This window comes from Ranitomeya imitator, chromosome 9 (assembly GCF_032444005.1).
Source record: "Ranitomeya imitator isolate aRanImi1 chromosome 9, aRanImi1.pri, whole genome shotgun sequence".
NCBI lineage: Eukaryota > Metazoa > Chordata > Amphibia > Anura > Dendrobatidae > Ranitomeya > Ranitomeya imitator.
Window position 1 is genome coordinate 14,212,619 of NC_091290.1, and position 18,850 is coordinate 14,231,468.

The 18,850-nt window shown below is 44.4% G+C and overlaps 2 protein-coding genes across 3 annotated transcripts in view; one reads left to right on the forward strand and one right to left on the reverse strand.

The window, feature by feature from the left end:
• Positions 1–382: 382 nt before the first annotated feature.
• On the reverse strand, positions 383–10,403 carry RAG2 (recombination activating 2). The gene is made up of 2 exons (XM_069740379.1): positions 10,361–10,403; positions 383–2,354 (listed from the first exon to the last, which is right to left on the reverse strand). The coding sequence occupies exon 2, from the start codon at positions 2,347–2,349 to the stop codon at positions 784–786; it is 1,566 nt and encodes a 521-aa protein (XP_069596480.1). The 5' UTR covers positions 2,350–2,354; positions 10,361–10,403; the 3' UTR covers positions 383–783.
• The window catches only part of IFTAP (intraflagellar transport associated protein), a 31,012-nt gene continuing 18,754 nt past the window's right edge, over positions 6,593–18,850 (forward strand). The window contains exons 1-2 of one of the 2 annotated variants that reach the window (XM_069740380.1): positions 6,593–6,625; positions 12,419–12,558. In XM_069740380.1, the coding sequence (XP_069596481.1) occupies positions 12,423–12,558 (136 nt within the window). In that variant the 5' untranslated portion in view covers positions 6,593–6,625; positions 12,419–12,422. Of the gene's footprint in view, positions 6,626–6,784; positions 6,823–12,418; positions 12,559–18,850 lie in introns of those variants that run through there. The other variant, XM_069740381.1, reaches the window with a different exon arrangement.

Sequence of the window (18,850 nt, forward strand, 5' to 3'; positions counted from 1 at the left end):
CAGGAGACTCCTGGCCAGTTCGAGCACTGTGGTCCATACAAGGATTCTCAGTGTCGGAAGGGAAGCTTGCCATCTTGTCCAACCCCTCCATACACATGTGTGCTCGACAGAGTGTGCATGTGTTCTTACTAGGAAAAGTGGAGTCATTTTCTGCCTGATATCCCTTTATCTTTCCAAGATCTAAAGGATTGGGCAGTTGAAATCCATCCTTATCTCCCTTCACATCCGGTGTCAAGGAGAGTCAGGAGGCCCCCATAGATATTTGAGCAAAAATTAGTGGGTTTGGCTGCAGTGTGTATTTTTTTTCCCCGGTAGATTCAAGGTGAAAGATCATTATAAAGTTTACAAAATCAGTGTTGGTTATAGATCTACAAATGATTCCAGGTTTGTTCAGTTTTATTATTTATTATATTAATAGAATAAAACAATCAAGGATATTGTAAAAGCAGACAAGTGCTGGATCTGAGGTCATTGGGTACTATCCCTTGGGTCCTAAAAAATATAAATAAAAAGCATAAATGTCATACTGTTATTATGAAGTATTACTATTTAATTTGCAGCTTGGAGGACTAAGAAACATATGATAGGCAAACAGTTTAGAAGTATGGGCAAAGTATATTGAATTTGCCACACAAAGGTCAATTTTCTATTGTGCCGAAAAAAAGGGGATTTCTGTTCATTTTACACATATTTCTAAATAACATTAGACTAATCCCGGGGGGCAGTAAATGGAATACCAAAAATATCAAATCTACCGTTAGGCTGATAATCATTTAGTGTCTTTTACTCAAACAAGCGCCTGAGGAAAGACTTTTTTCCAGGTGACATTCGGCCTACACATGGTTTTCGACCTACTCGTTTCACCGATGGTTTCATGACCGGGGTCATCTTCTTAGGAGTTTGCAGTCCCCTTTCCAGTTTAATATGTTCGTTGCAGAAATACTTGAGGTTGTTTTCGGACAGATTGATCAACATATTTTCCGAGAGGTCCATACATTGAGCATGAACCCAGTGTCCACCTTCGCTGGAGCAATAGATCATGGCAGGTTTGTTAAGTTCCGTAGAATAATAAGGAACCCAAGTATTAACATCCAGATTACACTCAGAGCAACACGTGATCCAGTATCCAGTTTCCGACTCGTCTTCTTCGTCTTCCTCGTTGTAGGTGTTTTCATCACAAAACATCCCATCACTGCTGAACATGAACTCCTCGGAGTCTTCAAGAGGCATGGAGTCTTCTTGTTCGTCAAGAGATCCTTGACTACATAACTGAGTCATTATATTATGCTCTTCTCCATGTCTGAGTAGATAGAAAAAGAAGCTACTATCTGAGTTTTGATTTTTATTGTCCCCCGGGATGCACAAAAGTACAGCTCCATGACCCATATCTGCCCCAAACCATGTCTTGCTGTGCTTAATTTCCCCCGTCCAATCTGGAGACTCTATTTCCTCAAAGTCAATGTTGTCGCTACTTAGAAGAACTTTGTGACAAGTCATCTTCTTCTGACTGTCGGACTCATAGCCACCAACGATGAAAAACTCATATGGACAAGAACTAGTCACAATAGAACTTGAAAAGGACAGTCGACTTTGGAGAACATGACAAGTTATGGCTGGACTTCCGAGAAGGAGATCCACATTAATTTTGAAGATGTTTTGGGATCTTAGATTATTTTCGAGTGAATGTCCACCAATTATGTAGATTGTATCATTGCGGGTTATTGAAACATGAAAAGAAAAGCCATCTTGAATTTCCTTGATAGCGTGTGTAGTGGAGCAACCGAACTGGAGATCGATGAGGTAGATGGATGGTTGACAGTCAACAACACTATTCCATTTTTCTGTAGTCCTTTGATTCAAGGGCACATAGGACCTTCCACCAAATATCACTACTGCCTTTTTGCCCCTGCTGTGGACAACATTGATGGAATGGCCATATCTTGCATCAGGAACATCCCCTTCTAAATCCTTCTCCGAACAGCAGAGTGTTATTTTTTTGCTGACGGATGAGGCCAAGGAGATGATGTAGAGTTTTTGAGACACCTCATTATTTGGTGTCTTCCCTCCATGGATCAGATATTGTATGACTTCGCCATCTGAACTATCAGAGAGACTGGTGATGGCTGGATGCCTCAGTGGAGGGAGGTAGCACGATTCATTGGAGAATGCAGCGGGACGAAGTTTCAGCTCATTGTTTTTGAGGTCCACCAGGAACACGCCTGTGGGACAGGAACGTTTCGGCCATCCCTTTTGTCCGAAGAAGAAGACATGTTTTCCGAACCGAAAGAACGAGAATCCTGGCTGGATCAGAGAGGTATTATTGGAGGCGACTAATGTCTGAAGGGTCATCACACCTGTAGAAGACAACATGCAGTTTATCATTGTGCTCACAGATCATCAGTGATGATGACTTAATTAACTAAATTATAGACACCTACGGTGGAGAAATGTGTTGCCAACAGCAATTATTTTTAAGCCTCATAAAAGATGCAGTTTGTTTGTTTGTTGGCCAATGTCGTCCATGTGTAGAGTGATTGCAGAAACTGCGTCTTCAAGCAAGGCCCGTGATTACAGACTCTGCGTCTTGCTGCACGCGTTTGAAACTCCAGACACACTCCATGCCCAATGGCCGCTGGATTTGGTTACAAAATCGTGCAGCCATTGGGGATTTTAGTGGACGGAGTTCAGACAAATGAAGCAAGATGAAGTGTCTACGATCACAGGACATGCGGAAGAAGCAGCATCTGTGTTCACGGCCATGTGTGAAGGTGCAGTGTCTGTGATCAGAGTCATGCGGGAAGGTGCAGTCTCTGTGTTCACGGCCATGTGTGAAGGTGCAGTGTCTGTGATCACGGCCATGCGTGAATGTGCAGTTTCTGAGATTACGGCCATGGTTGAAGGTTCAATGTCTGTGATCATGGCCATGTGTGAAGGTGCAGTTTCTGAGATTACGGAATGCGTGAAGGTTCAATGTCTGTGATCACGGCCATGCGTGAAGGTGCAGTTTCTGAGATTACAGCCATGCATGAAGGTTCAATGTCTGTGATCAGGGCCATGTGTGAAGGTGCAGTTTCTGAGATTACGGAATGCGTGAAGGTTCAATGTCTGTGATCACGGCAATGCGTGAAGGTGCAGTTTCTGAGATTATGGCATGCGTGAAGCTTCAATGTCTGTGATCACGGCCATGCGTGAAGGTGCAGTTTCTGAGATTATGGCATGCGTGAAGGTTCAATGTCTGTGATCACGGCCATGTGTGAAGGTGCAGTTTCTGAGATTACGGCCATGCGTGAAGGTTCAATGTCTGTGATCACGGCCATGCGTGAAGGTGCAGTTTCTGAGATCATGACCATGTGGGAAGATGCAGTGTCTGTGATCACGGCCATGCGTGAAGGTGCAGTTTCTGAGATTATGGCATGCGTGAAGGTTCAATGTCTGTGATCACGGCCATGTGTGAAGGTGCAGTTTCTGAGATTACGGCCATGCGTGAAGGTTCAATGTTATGTCTGTGATCACGGCCATGTGTGAATGTGCAGTTTCTGAGATTACAGCATGCGTGAAGGTTCAATGTCTGTGATCACGGCCATGTGTGAAGGTGCAGTTTCTGAGATTACGGCCATGCGTGAAGGTTAAATGTTATGTCTGTGATCACGGCCATGTGTGAAGGTGCAGTTTCTGAGATTACAGCATGCGTGAAGGTTCAATGTCTGTGATCACGGCCATGTGTGAAGGTGCAGTTTCTGAGATTACGGCCATGCGTGAAGGTTCAATGTTATGTCTGTGATCACAGCCATGTGTGAAGGTGCAGTTTCTGAGATTACAGCATGCGTGAAGGTTCAGTGTCTGTGATCACGGCCATGTGTGAATGTGCAGTTTCTGAGATTACGGCATGCGTGAAGGTTCAATGTTATGTCTGTGATCACGGCCATGTGTGAAGGTGCAGTTTCTGAGATTACGGCCATGCGTGAAGGTTCAATGTTATGTCTGTGATCACGGCCATGTGTGAAGGTGCAGTTTCTGAGATTACAGCATGCGTGAAGGTTCAATGTCTGTGATCACGGCCATGTGTGAAGGTGCAGTTTCTGAGATTACGGCCATGCGTGAAGGTTCAATGTTATGTCTGTGATCACAGCCATGTGTGAAGGTGCAGTGTCTGTGATCAGAGTCATGCGGGAAGGTGCAGTCTCTGTGTTCACGGCCATGTGTGAAGGTGCAGTGTCTGTGATCACGGCCATGCGTGAATGTGCAGTTTCTGAGATTACGGCCATGGTTGAAGGTTCAATGTCTGTGATCATGGCCATGTGTGAAGGTGCAGTTTCTGAGATTACGGAATGCGTGAAGGTTCAATGTCTGTGATCACGGCCATGCGTGAAGGTGCAGTTTCTGAGATTACAGCCATGCATGAAGGTTCAATGTCTGTGATCAGGGCCATGTGTGAAGGTGCAGTTTCTGAGATTACGGAATGCGTGAAGGTTCAATGTCTGTGATCACGGCAATGCGTGAAGGTGCAGTTTCTGAGATTATGGCATGCGTGAAGCTTCAATGTCTGTGATCACGGCCATGCGTGAAGGTGCAGTTTCTGAGATTATGGCATGCGTGAAGGTTCAATGTCTGTGATCACGGCCATGTGTGAAGGTGCAGTTTCTGAGATTACGGCCATGCGTGAAGGTTCAATGTCTGTGATCACGGCCATGCGTGAAGGTGCAGTTTCTGAGATCATGACCATGTGGGAAGATGCAGTGTCTGTGATCACGGCCATGCGTGAAGGTGCAGTTTCTGAGATTATGGCATGCGTGAAGGTTCAATGTCTGTGATCACGGCCATGTGTGAAGGTGCAGTTTCTGAGATTACGGCCATGCGTGAAGGTTCAATGTTATGTCTGTGATCACGGCCATGTGTGAATGTGCAGTTTCTGAGATTACAGCATGCGTGAAGGTTCAATGTCTGTGATCACGGCCATGTGTGAAGGTGCAGTTTCTGAGATTACGGTCATGCGTGAAGGTTAAATGTTATGTCTGTGATCACGGCCATGTGTGAAGGTGCAGTTTCTGAGATTACAGCATGCGTGAAGGTTCAATGTCTGTGATCACGGCCATGTGTGAAGGTGCAGTTTCTGAGATTACGGCCATGCGTGAAGGTTCAATGTTATGTCTGTGATCACAGCCATGTGTGAAGGTGCAGTTTCTGAGATTACAGCATGCGTGAAGGTTCAGTGTCTGTGATCACGGCCATGTGTGAATGTGCAGTTTCTGAGATTACGGCATGCGTGAAGGTTCAATGTTATGTCTGTGATCACGGCCATGTGTGAAGGTGCAGTTTCTGAGATTACGGCCATGCGTGAAGGTTCAATGTTATGTCTGTGATCACGGCCATGTGTGAAGGTGCAGTTTCTGAGATTACAGCATGCGTGAAGGTTCAATGTCTGTGATCACGGCCATGTGTGAAGGTGCAGTTTCTGAGATTACGGCCATGCGTGAAGGTTCAATGTTATGTCTGTGATCACAGCCATGTGTGAAGGTGCAGTTTCTGAGATTACAGCATGCGTGAAGGTTCAGTGTCTGTGATCACGGCCATGTGTGAAGGTGCAGTTTCTGAGATTACAGCATGCGTGAAGGTTCAGTGTCTGTGATCACGGCCATGTGTGAATGTGCAGTTTCTGAGATTACGGCATGCGTGAAGGTTCAATGTCTGTGATTATGGCCATGCATGAAGGTGCAGTGTCTGAGATTATGGCCATGCGGAAAGGTGAAGTGTCAGGAGCTAGGCTTCTTAGCGAGTCCTGCAGTTTCTCTACTCATGTAAAAGGGCCTCAAAGAGATTATCCACTACATAGACAACCCCTTCTTAAATGCTGTAGTCTCCCTTCCAAAATAAAAATCCACCTACAGTCACCTCTTGTTCCAGCCATGTTGGCACCGCATGACATTATGCCAGTCAGACATGGTGCCAACATGGCTGGCTGATGCTAAGGTGGGCCAGTTAAAGTTTTTATTTTTATGTTGCAGGATTTAAACTGGTTGTCAGAGTAATGGAGAACCCATTTAACTGTCAGGAACCCAACCCCCCCCCCCAAAAAAAAAAAAAAAAAAAACTAAAACTTTATGATTTCTGTTTGCACCATTGTACAACTTCTTAGCACTGTGGTCGCCTGGCAACAGTTATCGCTTATACACAACATTGTAGACCGGAAGACTTGAGCCTCCTGGGAGTTGTAGTTTCTTTCTCCATTAGTTGAAAGCATTCTTTCTACAGATGAACTACATTTCCCATCAACCAAGTGGCGTCTTGGTACCGGTTGCACGCCAACGCAACGTTTTAGAGCGGAGGACCTGAGCCTCCCGGGAGATGTAGTTTCTTCCCCTCTTGTTTGACGGCGCTGTTATGCACAAATGAACTACGTTTCCCATCAAACCAGCGGCTGCCTTGGCAGCCGTGGCATGTTTACACATCGTCCTCAAGCGGAGGACCTGCGCAATGCATCCTGGGAGATGTAGTTTGTGTCTCATCGGTTTCACAGCATTCTTCCTATAAATGAACTACATTTCCCGTCAGTCATTCTTCCTATACAGCAGCATTTTTTTTCCTCCCTGTAGCTTTCTCATTCCTTGCTGCATGCTTGGCTGCTCAGGTATGGCGTCTAGAGTTATCTATGCCTCGTCGTTTGTGTGAGTGACAGGGCATGCTGGATCCTGTAGTGCCTGAGCTCTTCCTCAATTTACAGCTATGTGGTGCAGCCATTAGTTGCAGTTTGTCCAGTATTTAGCTATTTACTCTTCTTTTTAGGTCTGGCTTAAATGAAAACAACAATGGACGTCTGAATGAAGGGTTTGTGCTCTCTGGGTGTTTTGTGCATTTTTTTTTTTTTGCTCCAGGTTTTGAAAAAACCCAGTTGTTAAAAACAAAGCTGCTCCTGATGGCAAACGTTCCCAAAATAGGCACCGACCAATCAGAGGGCTGCAAAAAAAAACACTTTAGGGAGGTGGAAAACTCCTTAAAAAAATAATAAAGGAGCGTTTCTCGCAACAAAACCTGCCTCAAAAACCTCAGTGTGCACAGAGCCTTATTCTCTGCACCCACGGCGGCCTTTGCAGACAGGAAACCTGCCCAGTTTCTCATTGACCTGTTTTTGTAAAGTGTATAGAGCAGAAAATGCCGGAATGAAGGGTCGGGGTCACTCCTCTTAATCACTCGGAGTCTTTGATGACTTGAAATGATTAAAAAAACGCTCGGGAAGGGTAAACGTGACCAATAAGTCGTGTTTTTACATGGAAATGTGTATTTTCGGTCGCTTTTTCAGGCGTTTTTGGGATTGGAACCCCCCCCCCATGGAAAAGGACAAGGACGTTCTGTGCACATATCCTAAGGCTACCGATACCCTGCAGGAAGAACGTCTCGGGGCCGAGGGTCTCGCTGGCCGATTTTCCACAGCCATGTTCTCCGCATCAGTCGGGTCCCAGCAATCATTATTTCATTATCTATACTGTGGACTTAAAGGGGTTGTCCAGGACTTTAAACATTGATGGCCTGTCCTTAGGATAGGTCACCAATGTCTGGTGGGGGGGCGACACCCTGCACGGCGGCGTCCGTAGCGGCTCAATGACGATGCTGCACAGCTCCGTGGACAGAATAGGTGGCAGATGGTGTGCAGTACCAGCCGCGGCCACTGCACGGTCGACAGAGCTGCGCTAAGGTTAGTCCAACAATGCTGCAGTCGTGGACCACCCCTTTAAGACATGGACTATAACAATTGCTTGCATGCTATTGAACTCCGCAGCTGACACTCAAACCACAATGGCGCACACGTTCTGCATCTGGCGCGTTATGTTTCCTTTTTGCAAAATTGAGGTGTGCAAACCGCATGTGCATCTGCTGTCCGCCATTTTCTTGATACACTTTTATCCAGTATTTTTTTTCGGAATTTTGCTTCTTAAATCTCCCCCGATGTTCTCGCCAGTGACCCACTTATCTGCACTACACCCGACAAGCTCCACTCTGCTACATCTGTACTTTGTAAGGCTATGTGCACACGATGCGGATCCACAGCGGATTTTTCCGCGCAGAAACGCTGCAGATCCGCACTGTGATGTACGGTACAATGTAAATCAATGGGGGAAAAAAAGCTGTGAAGATGTTGCGGAAAAATCCGCAGATTTAAAAGAAGTGCATGTCACTACTTTTTGTGCGGATCTGCAGCGCTTCTGCACCCCTCCATGATAGAAATCCGCAGGGGTAAAAACTGCACAAAATCCGCTGCAAATCTGCACATGCGGATTTTGCGCAGAAAATTCTGCACCCCATTCCGCAACGTGTGCACATAGCCTAATACTGTATTATGTTTCTAGGCCAGTTGTACTCTACGTTTTAAAGGGGTTGTCCACTACTTGGGGTAGGTGCACACGGTCAGTAATCGGCAGCGCTTTGGACGCAGCACATGTCCGCTGCCGGCTATCGAACGCAGGTGATTCTGCATGTGATCATTGAACCGTTTGGATCCACCGCGTCCAATACGTGTACTGGTGAATTTTATCTTTCGGAGGCTCGCGTCTCCACAAGATAAGTAGACAGGATGCAGTCTGGAGAGACGTGCCGCATGTCCGTCTCAGCGTGTGTCAGTGCACGCATAGTAGACATGGGGTTTCTTATGCTGTAACAAGTGGACGCTGCGCAAGTACACACCGTCCAACCCGCAGTGTTTACTGACCGTGTGCACCTACCCTTATATATCGGTCCTGCCACCAGTATCAGATCGGTGGGGGTCCGACTGCTGGTCCTCTGTGGCATCTTATCCTGTGCATTACTTATTGCGCCCTTGTTCTTGATGACCCGTCAATAGTGTCTGTATTCCGGTCCTAAATATTGCAGACTGGTTCGTTTAGGCTACTTTCACACTAGCGTCGGAATCTCCCCGTCGCAATGCGTCGGGGAGAGATTCCGACGCTAGCGTTTAGCGCATTGCACAATGGAGGCAGCGGATGCATTTCTCCGGCGCATCCGCTGCCCCATTGTAAGGTGCGGGGAGGTGGGGGCGGAGTTCCGGCCGCGCATGCGCGGTCGGAAAAAGTGGTCCGCCAGGAGCAAAAAACGTTACATGTAGCGTTTTTTGCTCCCGACGGTCCGCAGAAGCACGACGCATCCGTCGCTCGACGAATGCGACGTGTGGCAATCCGTCGCAAATGCGTCGTCAATACAAGTCTATGGGGAAAAAACGCATCCTGCAAGCACTTTTGCAGGATGCGTTTTTTCTGCAAAACGACGCATTGTGACGGATTGCAGAAAACGCTAGTGTGAAAGTAGCCTTATTCGCTCCGTCCTTTCTAGAAACCTCGCTGGTTGTGACACCAGACAAGTCTGTGACTGTTTCCATTACTGTCTATTTTTCAAGGTCTCTGCTTGCTGTCAGTGAGTGGGAACATTGGTTACGTTCAGGGCATAAAATCCTCCATATTTCTGAGGGTTTGCACAATTGTATCCAATCTGATCCTTTGTGAGCACAAATCCCTCCCTTGTTTGTTACATTGTATCAGTCCAAAATTGGATAGAACATCAGCAAACTGTCAGCTCTGAGAATTATCCAGCTTAGGGGATCCAGAACGGCCCCATTCATTCACAGACAGCAGAGATCTTGAAAAGAGTGAAGAGTCGAAACACAGTCCAGAGTTTCAGAAACTTTTAAGGTGTAAATGAGTGAATGCTGAGGGTCCGACCTTCAGGACCCCAATGGGCTGAGGATCTATATGGCAAGTTGCAATACAGCAGTGTTCACATGCAAACATTTCGGTGCAGATCCTGCAGTGAAATTATTTCAGACGAAAATGCTGAAGCGAATGCAAACCTCCACCGTCCCTGCAGCGCCCGCACCGTGCCATAAATCTACTTCTACAAATTACGGAGCCAGAAAAAAAAATCGCCTTTATTTTCTAATTTTATGGGATTGCAATATTAGAGATTTCCCACCTAATTTTTAAAGGGGTTGTACGGGATTAGAAAAACATGATTGCCTTTTAAGGAGCACCCCTGACCATAGGTTGTAGGGGCTTGTGTTTCAGCTCTGCTCCGTTCACTTCAATGGAGCTGAGCTGCAGTACCAGAGACAGCCTGCGAGTGGTGGTGGCGCCGTTCCAGAAAGAAAGCTGGGGTGATTGTGTGTTTTTGTGAATGAGTAGAGCTGGGGGTTTGTTACAGTGTGGTAGTGTCGGTTACTCTGGCAGCAGTTTCCCATTGATTTCTATGTAAAAAGTAGATGGTAAGTATAGTTATGGAACTGGTCTCGCATGTGCTGGACATCATGTGACCCCCCACCGAGTAGTCACCCAGGGTTAGAGGGGGCATCAGAGGTCTAGAATCCGTGACACATAGGACTCACCTGGTTATACGCTCCCCTCCGTGTCGTCCTCCAGCAATGAACTGAATGTGCCAGGAACTGGTTGTGCAGATGTGCCCCTCACCCCAGGGCGATGTGGGTAACCGTCTGTGACCGCTTTACCCAAAGTTGTCACTCTTAACCCATTCCTCACCCTTACTAAAACAAAACGTGATAAAAAAACAAAAAAAAGTTGTGAAAAAAAAAGCAATAACAATAAATGTATAAAATACAAATAGATTCTTAAATATTTTATTTTACTTTTTATCATGTGATCTGGTGACTACAGCTCTAAGGGGGGAACAGAGGAGGCAAATACACCTGGGCCCGATGTCCTAGGGGCCCCACAGACCCGTCCACTTAGAAAACGCCAAAAGACCAATTACATTAATATTTATTATTATTATTATTATTATTATTATTATTACATTTGCAGTTTTTGCACCTAATTTTTTTTCTAGTTTTTGCTGTTTTGTTCCTCTTTGTTGTTTGTACTATTCATCTTTCCATTTATACCTTCTTTTAGAGTCCCTTTTTCTGTCTTTTGCATTTTCTTCTTCTAAGTTTGCCGATATCAGCAGAGTTTAGGGTTTCCTGAAGTTTTCACTGTATTCACAATTTGCAGCTTTACCAAAAAGTTGGGAAAACTTTGCGCCGCTGCACTTCGGTCTCGACCTCTCCTGCCTGGAGTGGATTTTTTATGACATTTTTGCTACTTTCGCTGCTAAACTCTTTGAAGACAGACAGAAAAAAACTTTTATGGAGCTTGCGAGAAATTTGTGAACGTCTGCATCATTTTGACGAATTTAGTACAAAAAAAGGCAGCGAATACCACAAGACAAAGAAATAGTGACTTAAAAAAAAAAATCTAAACAATCGTAAGTAAATCGGCCCATAGGTGTCAACAGTCCCGATATTCCGGATGCGGTAATAGGATGGAGATTACCGTATCTAAACCTTTCCTAAATGGGGAATTTCGGGGCCGTTGGGTGTTTTATCTGATGGTCCCTATAGTACCAGCATTGTAGGTGGGGGCCCTGTTGAGGCTTTAATACAGGGGCCCATCTTCTGTTTACAAGACCAGGGATGTAGAAATGGCTGATGAAACAAAAGGCTCCAAATTTTCAGAATTTGTTTCTGATTAAAAGGGGAATACATCTGATTTAGGGGAAACTGGATGAGTTTTATTGCCCCTGTTCTGTCTGTGAAGTATTAAACTTTTTTATTTTTGCATAAATTCATAAACCGCCGTATTTTGGAGCCTGAAAAACACAAGAAAATATTTCCTTCTCTAAAACCTCAACATTTGCATATAAACCACCGAGTTGATGTGGTTAGTGCCGTCTGCCCCCCTCGGGACGGCAAACCCTGCAACGGTGTCAAGTAAGTTTGAAGCCGGCGAATGCATCTATCTCCTGTTCAGATTTTCATGGCGTCTTGGAATTCAATGTTTGTTTGTTTTTTTTTTGTTTTTTTTTTACCCTCGTTCTTGATAATGCTGATATTCGCCGGACCCCCTGCAATCATACCTTTAGCACTTGCCCTGTACATACCTTTTTTTGTTTTTAGTGAGATAACCCTTGAAAAAGAGGTTGTCCAAAAAAAGGCATCGCCTTCCCAAAAAAAGGGGCGTATGGGCACGGGTCATGCATTAGGTTTTTTTCTATTATACTTAGTATTCTCTCCCACCCCATTTTCCAGATTCCTGCTTATCTTCAATGATCGGAAACAATTATTTTTTTTTTGTCGTTACCCCTGTACAAACCTGATCCTTCTCACGGTAAATCAGTCCTCCTGGAGCTAAACTGTTCTGAAACATTGTTGCCTACGCTGATACGTTGTTGTGAATTATCAAAGCGAAGCGTACACTTGTGATCCCACACCTCAGACTTGCCGAATATAATGAATTCTGTAACAAACGCCCGGCCAGACATGGTTTTAAGAGTCTGGAAGCAAAACTTTGATTCCTCCCAGGTAACGCGAGCGATGATTTTGAAAAAATTTGCCAAAACGAAGTCCCGTAGTTATGATCCTGGCTGACGCGTTTTCCCCTCTGTGTAGGATCATGCCCAGCTCTGACGGGACGTCACCCCCGGTTGTAACGGATGATGAAATGGTGAATAACGTTCTAAGTCACTTTATCAATGTCCCAGAACAGACGTACGAAGAATTCCTGTCCACCTTCACCCGCCTCCCACCAGGTACGATCCAATAATACACAGGTTGTTATATCGAGGGTAGCCAAAATATCTGGCATCCTATTAAGAGACTCTGCCGCCCTTGTCCATAGTGTGTTCCTCTGCCCCGTGCTCCTTCCCAGTTTCCGCACATCAGGACTGTGGATGAAGGGGGCTGGCTGACTCATTTCAGTTGCTAAAACAGCCCCTTTGTCTAATACAGAAATGGGGGACCAGTTTGGCTACTGAAATGAGCCTGTTGGCCAGCCCCCGTTGAGGCACAGCCCTGACGATGTGCCGACACTGGAAACTCTGGCCTCTGTTAAGTGGAAGCCCGAACTGAAGCTGCCAGGATCATGGTCGGTGGGACACTGATATTGGAAGATGGGTTCACCTTTGTACATTGAAAGGTATTAGTAAGTGGTATATGTAGTCCTGACACATCTAAAGATAATTTTTCAGAGTGGATGACCCCCAGTCAGTCACACTTCTGTGAAATTAACCTGTCCAGTTATGAAGCGACACTGATTGAATCCATTTCTCCTGCTGTTGTGCAAATGGAACAGACAACCGGTAAGAATGATAGGCAATTAGCAAGACAACCCCTATAAAGCAGGGGGTGACCACAGACCATTTCTCTGTTCTCGTCCTTTTTGGCTGTTTTGGTCACTCTTTTTGCATGTTGTCATTGCTCTCATCCCTTGAGGTAGCATGAGGAAGTATCTACAACCCACAGAGGTTGCTGAGGTAATGCAGCTCATCCAGGATGGCACATCAATGTGAGCTGTGGCAAGAAGGGTAGCTGTGTTTCTCAGCACAGTGTCCAGAGGATGGAGCAGATACCAGGAGACAGGCCAGTACACCAAGAGATGAGGAGGCCACAGGAGTGCAAGAACCCAGCAGCAGGACCGCTTTGTGCAAGGAGGAGCACAGCCAGAGCCCTGCAAAATGGCTTCCGACAGGCCACGAACATCCATGTGTCTGTTCAAACTGTCAGAAACAGACTCCATGAGGGTGGTATGAGGGCCCGACGTCCACAAGTGGGTGCAGTCCAGCACTATGCATGGTGATTAGCATTTGCCAGAGGACACAAAGATTGGCAGATTTGACACTGGCGCCCTGTGCTCTTCACGCTATAACATGAGTCTGAAGGCACTGTGGACAATGTTCTGCTGCTTGCAACATCCTCCAGCATGACCGGTTTGGCAGTGGGTCAGTAATGGTGTGAGGTGGCATTTCTTTGGAGGGCCGCACAGCCCTCCATGTGCTCGCCAGAGGTAGCCTGACTGCCATTAGGTACCGAGATGAGATCCTCAGACCCCTTGTGAGATCATATGCTGGTGCGGTTGGCCCTGGGTTCCTCCTAATGCAGGACAATACTAGACCTCATGTGGCTGGAGTGTGTCAGCAGTTCCTGCAAGATGAAGGCATTGAAGCTATGGACTGGCCGCCCGTTCCCCAGACTAGAATCCGATTGAACACATCTGGGACATCATGTCTCGCACCATCCATCACGTTGCATCACAGACTGTCCAGGAGTTGCCGCCTCATCAGGAGCATGCCCAGGCGTTGTAAGGAGGTCATACAGGCACGTGGAGGTCACACACACTACTGAGCATCGTTTCCTTGTCTTGAGGCATTTCCACTGAAGTTGGATCAGCCTGTAATTTGATTTTCCACTTTGATTTTGAGCATCATTCCAACTCCAGACCTCCATAGAATATTAATGTTGATTTACATTGATCATTTTTATGTTTTATTGTTCTCAACACATTCCACTATGTAATGAATAAAGATTTGCAACTGGAATATTGGATATCTAGGATGTAGGATTTTAGTGTTTTCTTATTTTTTTTTTTTTTTTTTTTGAGCAGTGTATATAGAAGGAATTTGGACTTCTGTAAAAAAAAAAAAAAAAAAAAAAACACATTACTGATCACAATTACAATATATTATAAAAATTACTCCGAAGAAACCCTGACCCTGATTGAGCAAATGTCCTGCTTACCAGGGACGGTGCGCTCTTGAAGATTGACAGTTTACTTTCCCAAGCTCCAAGTGTTAGCACCATTGGAGGCACGCAAGGACACTGAGGCTATGTGCACACGTTGCGGATTTTGCTGCGGATCCGCAGCAGTTTCCCAGGAGTTTACAGTATAATGTAAGCCTATGGGAAACAGAAAACGCCGTGCCCATGCTGCGGTTAAAAAACACGCGGAAATGCAGCGGATTATTTTCCGCAGCATGTCAATTATTTGTGCGGAATCCGCAGCGATTTTACATCTGCTCCAATAGAAAACTGCAGGTGTAAAACGGCAGCGGAATCTGCAGTAGAAAACGCGATAAATCCGCAGTAAAATCCGCAGAGGATCATTCTACGTGTGCACATACCCTAAAGGTGACTGGAGCCAGTGATCTGGCCAGCTTCAGAAGTGATTACAACCTCTGTAGCAAACAGCTTGTAAGCGCTGCACGCTTTGCTTAGGAGACCTAAAATAAATTTAAAAAAATTAAACACCTTGGCAAAGAACAAAAGTAATATCAAAATTTATGTATGTATATGCATGTCAAAAATGAAGAAAATTATAATATATATATATTTTAATACTAGATGGTGGCCTGATTCTAACGCATCGGGTATTCTAGAATATGCATGTCCACATAGTATATTGCCCAGAGCCACGTAGTATATTGCCCAGAGCCACGTAGTATATTGCCCAGAGCCACGTAGTATATTGCCCAGAGCCACGTAGTATATTGCCCAGAGCCACGTAGTATATTGCCCAGAGCCACGTAGTATATTGCCCAGAGCCACGTAGTATATTGCCCAGAGCCACGTAGTATATTGCCCAGAGCCACGTAGTATATTGCCCAGAGCCACGTAGTATATTGCCCAGAGCCACGTAGTATATTGCCCAGAGCCACGTAGTATATTGCCCAGAGCCACGTAGTATATTGCCCAGAGCCACGTAGTATATTGCCCAGAGCCACGTAGCATATTGCCCAGAGCCACGTAGCATATTGCCCAGAGCCACGTAGCATATTGCCCAGAGCCACGTAGCATATTGCCCAGAGCCACGTAGCATATTGCCCAGAGCCACGTAGCATATTGCCCAGAGCCACGTAGCATATTGCCCAGAGCCACGTAGTATATTGCCCAGAGCCACGTAGTATATTGCCCAGAGCCACGTAGTATATTACCGAGCCACGTATGTCACAGGTTTAAAAAATAAACATACTCACCTATCGATCCGAGGGCCCCTTGTAGTTCTAACATACTCACCATTCTGGTCGCTGCTCCTCAGCGTCCAGTCTCTCCGCCTCCTGGGATCCAACGGCGCTGTGCAGATGGGCGTGCGGCTGCCGCCATCTTGCGTTCCCAGGATGCTTTGCGAAATTACCCATATGACTTAGCGGTCTTAGATAGATAGAGATATATATATATATATATATATATATTTTATTTATGTATTTTTTTTTTGACTTGCATGTAACATATATACTTTTTTTTTTTTTGGAGATGAGTTGCATTTATGGAAATGCGTTGGCCATAATAAAGGGGGAAATCTAGCACCGTGTAAATGCAACGCATAACAAAATAAAGCCCGTTGTTTTCTAAGTTTGATTCCTGAAATGTGCGGAGGGGCGGCCGGCGGGTGGAAAGTTGTGGTTTTTACGGTCTGAGCGTACAGCGTCCCCTTGTGAATATTTCGGCTTGTTTTGAGGTCACAGCCCACTTGGTAACATCTGCTCTTTTTATCTTAATGTTGTTGTTGTTCTGCTAACCAGGCATAAGATAACTGGAAAACCTGCGCTGCCCCAAGAACGACACGAAAACGACTCCAGGATTCTACCGTACCGATTAATGAAATATATAATACGAATATCCAAACCATGCATCATAAAATGATATTCAGACATTAAGAGATGTGTTACTAATAAATAGTATAAATACATATTTTTATTTTAGAATTGACAACTAAAAAGAAATAGACATTTCTCATATTTCTTTATTTTTAATTTTAAATATATTGCTAAATTGTGTTCATATGTAGAGTATTTTTTGCAGAGATTTATACTGTTTAATCCAACAATAAAATAACAATAATAATGTAATACCCATGTTCTAACTTTAGGAGTCCAATATCAAATGTAAAAAAAAAAAAAAAAAATATATAATGTCAATCATACTGTACATCAGTGGATAAAGTCCTCGTGCCTATTTTTCACTCCATAATATTTAGCAGGAATTTTTTTTTAATAGCTAAAAAGCTTTTAGAAACTTTTAAATTTAACTTTGTCTTTAGATGGCAGATTTTTTTTTTTTTATATAATTTTTTTTCCCCTCTGCAAGGAATTTTTTTTTTTTTTTTTTTCTATTCGCAACATTTAAATTTTTTTTTTTTTTTTTTTCATAAATTATTGGCTTGACAATTTAAAGGTTTTTAAAGTTCAGCGTAGTTTATTTTGTAGTTTAGGCCGCATTCAGGAGACTATTTTCAGCCAGAGGGCTGTCCTTGTGAGCCATGGACTGCGCACTAACCAATGTAATCCAGTGTGCTAGTGCACATAGGCAATTTTTCCAGACAGGTTTAAAGGGGCTATCCAGTGCTCGGACAATCCACCTTGCCCTCCAGCAGAAAATACGGTCGTCTGCACGATCCCTTAGTGTTATTATTTTAACAGGGGGAAACCTAGTGATTGGAAAATGGACAACCCCTTTAAAGGATTGTGACACCTTCAGGGACAATTTAACTTGCCTAAATGCATGTATTCGGTTCCAAAACAAAAAAATGTTGTTGCAGTTGGGTTTTTATTAAAAATGTCACACCGTTACTGTATGTAAACCAGGTCTCATATCATGTCAGGTTTGTGAAGGAGAAAGCAAAAGCCGGTAATTGAATTACCGGCTTTTCTGCTAACTAGCGCTGTATGAAATTATATATGTTTTACGATTATTTGAGCCCATGGATCCATTGTATGTCCGTTTTGCAAGCCTGCGAGAAAATCTCGCAGTACGGATGCCATACGGATTACATACGGAGGATGCCATGCGCAAAATACGCTGACACACCCCGCCTACGGAGGAGCTACGGACCACTATTTTGGGGACGTTTCTGCGTATTACGGCCGTAAAAACGGACCGTATTTTCATACGCTGAGTGTGACACCGGCTTAACAACGCAACAAGCCACAAAAAAATGTCCAAAGCGCACGGGTTTTTTTTTTTTTTTTTTATTTAATTTGTAACAGATTGCAGAAAAAAATGATCCTGAATGCTTCATATCGGCAAAATACACGAAGTTGGGCATAAACATTCCGAGAAATGTATTCTTCATGCCGCCGCTTCAGTTAGGTGAAGTTTCTCCTGATAAGCGGAATCTCATCAAAGTCGCATGAGACGCCCGACGTCCAGCCCGATTATAATATCACGGGGACGTCTCCTATATAATATATAGCATATTCTCATTAAGAATGCATTAATCCAAGATTAAAACAAGTCATTCACCTGAAGAGCGAGACGGAGACGTTAGAAGAAAGGCGTACATTCCTGAACTTCTCATCGAATGAAAAACCTAATTCTAAACATATATACGTTGGTGCACAGAAGGATTCAGGTTCTATTGTTCCAAACAGATGAGCGGTTTATTAAATGTTCATAGACCATATACAAAGGGATCACCTGAAAGTAAATGGTCCATTCAGAGGTACGGTCTCACCCCTTCAAAGCTAGTCGGGATCTGATTAAAACCAACAGAGGTGTGTTCTACCTTTACTCCCAGATCCCGAATGATCCAGTTGAACTGCCTTCCAGTGCTGTGCGATGTGTCTGGTTACTGACAACACTGTGTATGCTGCTTTTGCAGCCATACATTACTTTTCCTTCAATCTTCCCCTTTCTGTGTTTGCATAGGAGCTGTATTCACAACTATGTCCAAACTTGCTTCAGTTTTTTTTATTAACAAAAAGTTGCAAATGAGCGCAAATACTTTAATAATATACTGTAACCAAAAAACTTAAGGATTTACGTTCTTGAGCTTGATGAGTGTTGATAAGTACTCCAAAAGAAAGTTTCTTTATTACTTAGGCCCCTTTCACACATCCGTTTTTTACAATCAGTCACAATCCGTCAAAATATTGAAAAGACGGATCCTGTGCAGATTGTAAAAAAAAAAAAAACTGATGCGCTGGATCCGTTTATTTTGTGTGAGCCGTCGAAGCAGGTGCTGCCGGAATTTAAAGGAACAGAATTCGAGAGCGAAAGAGAGAATGGCATGGGCATGCTCAGTTTAAAAAAAAAAAAAACGGAAGCTGT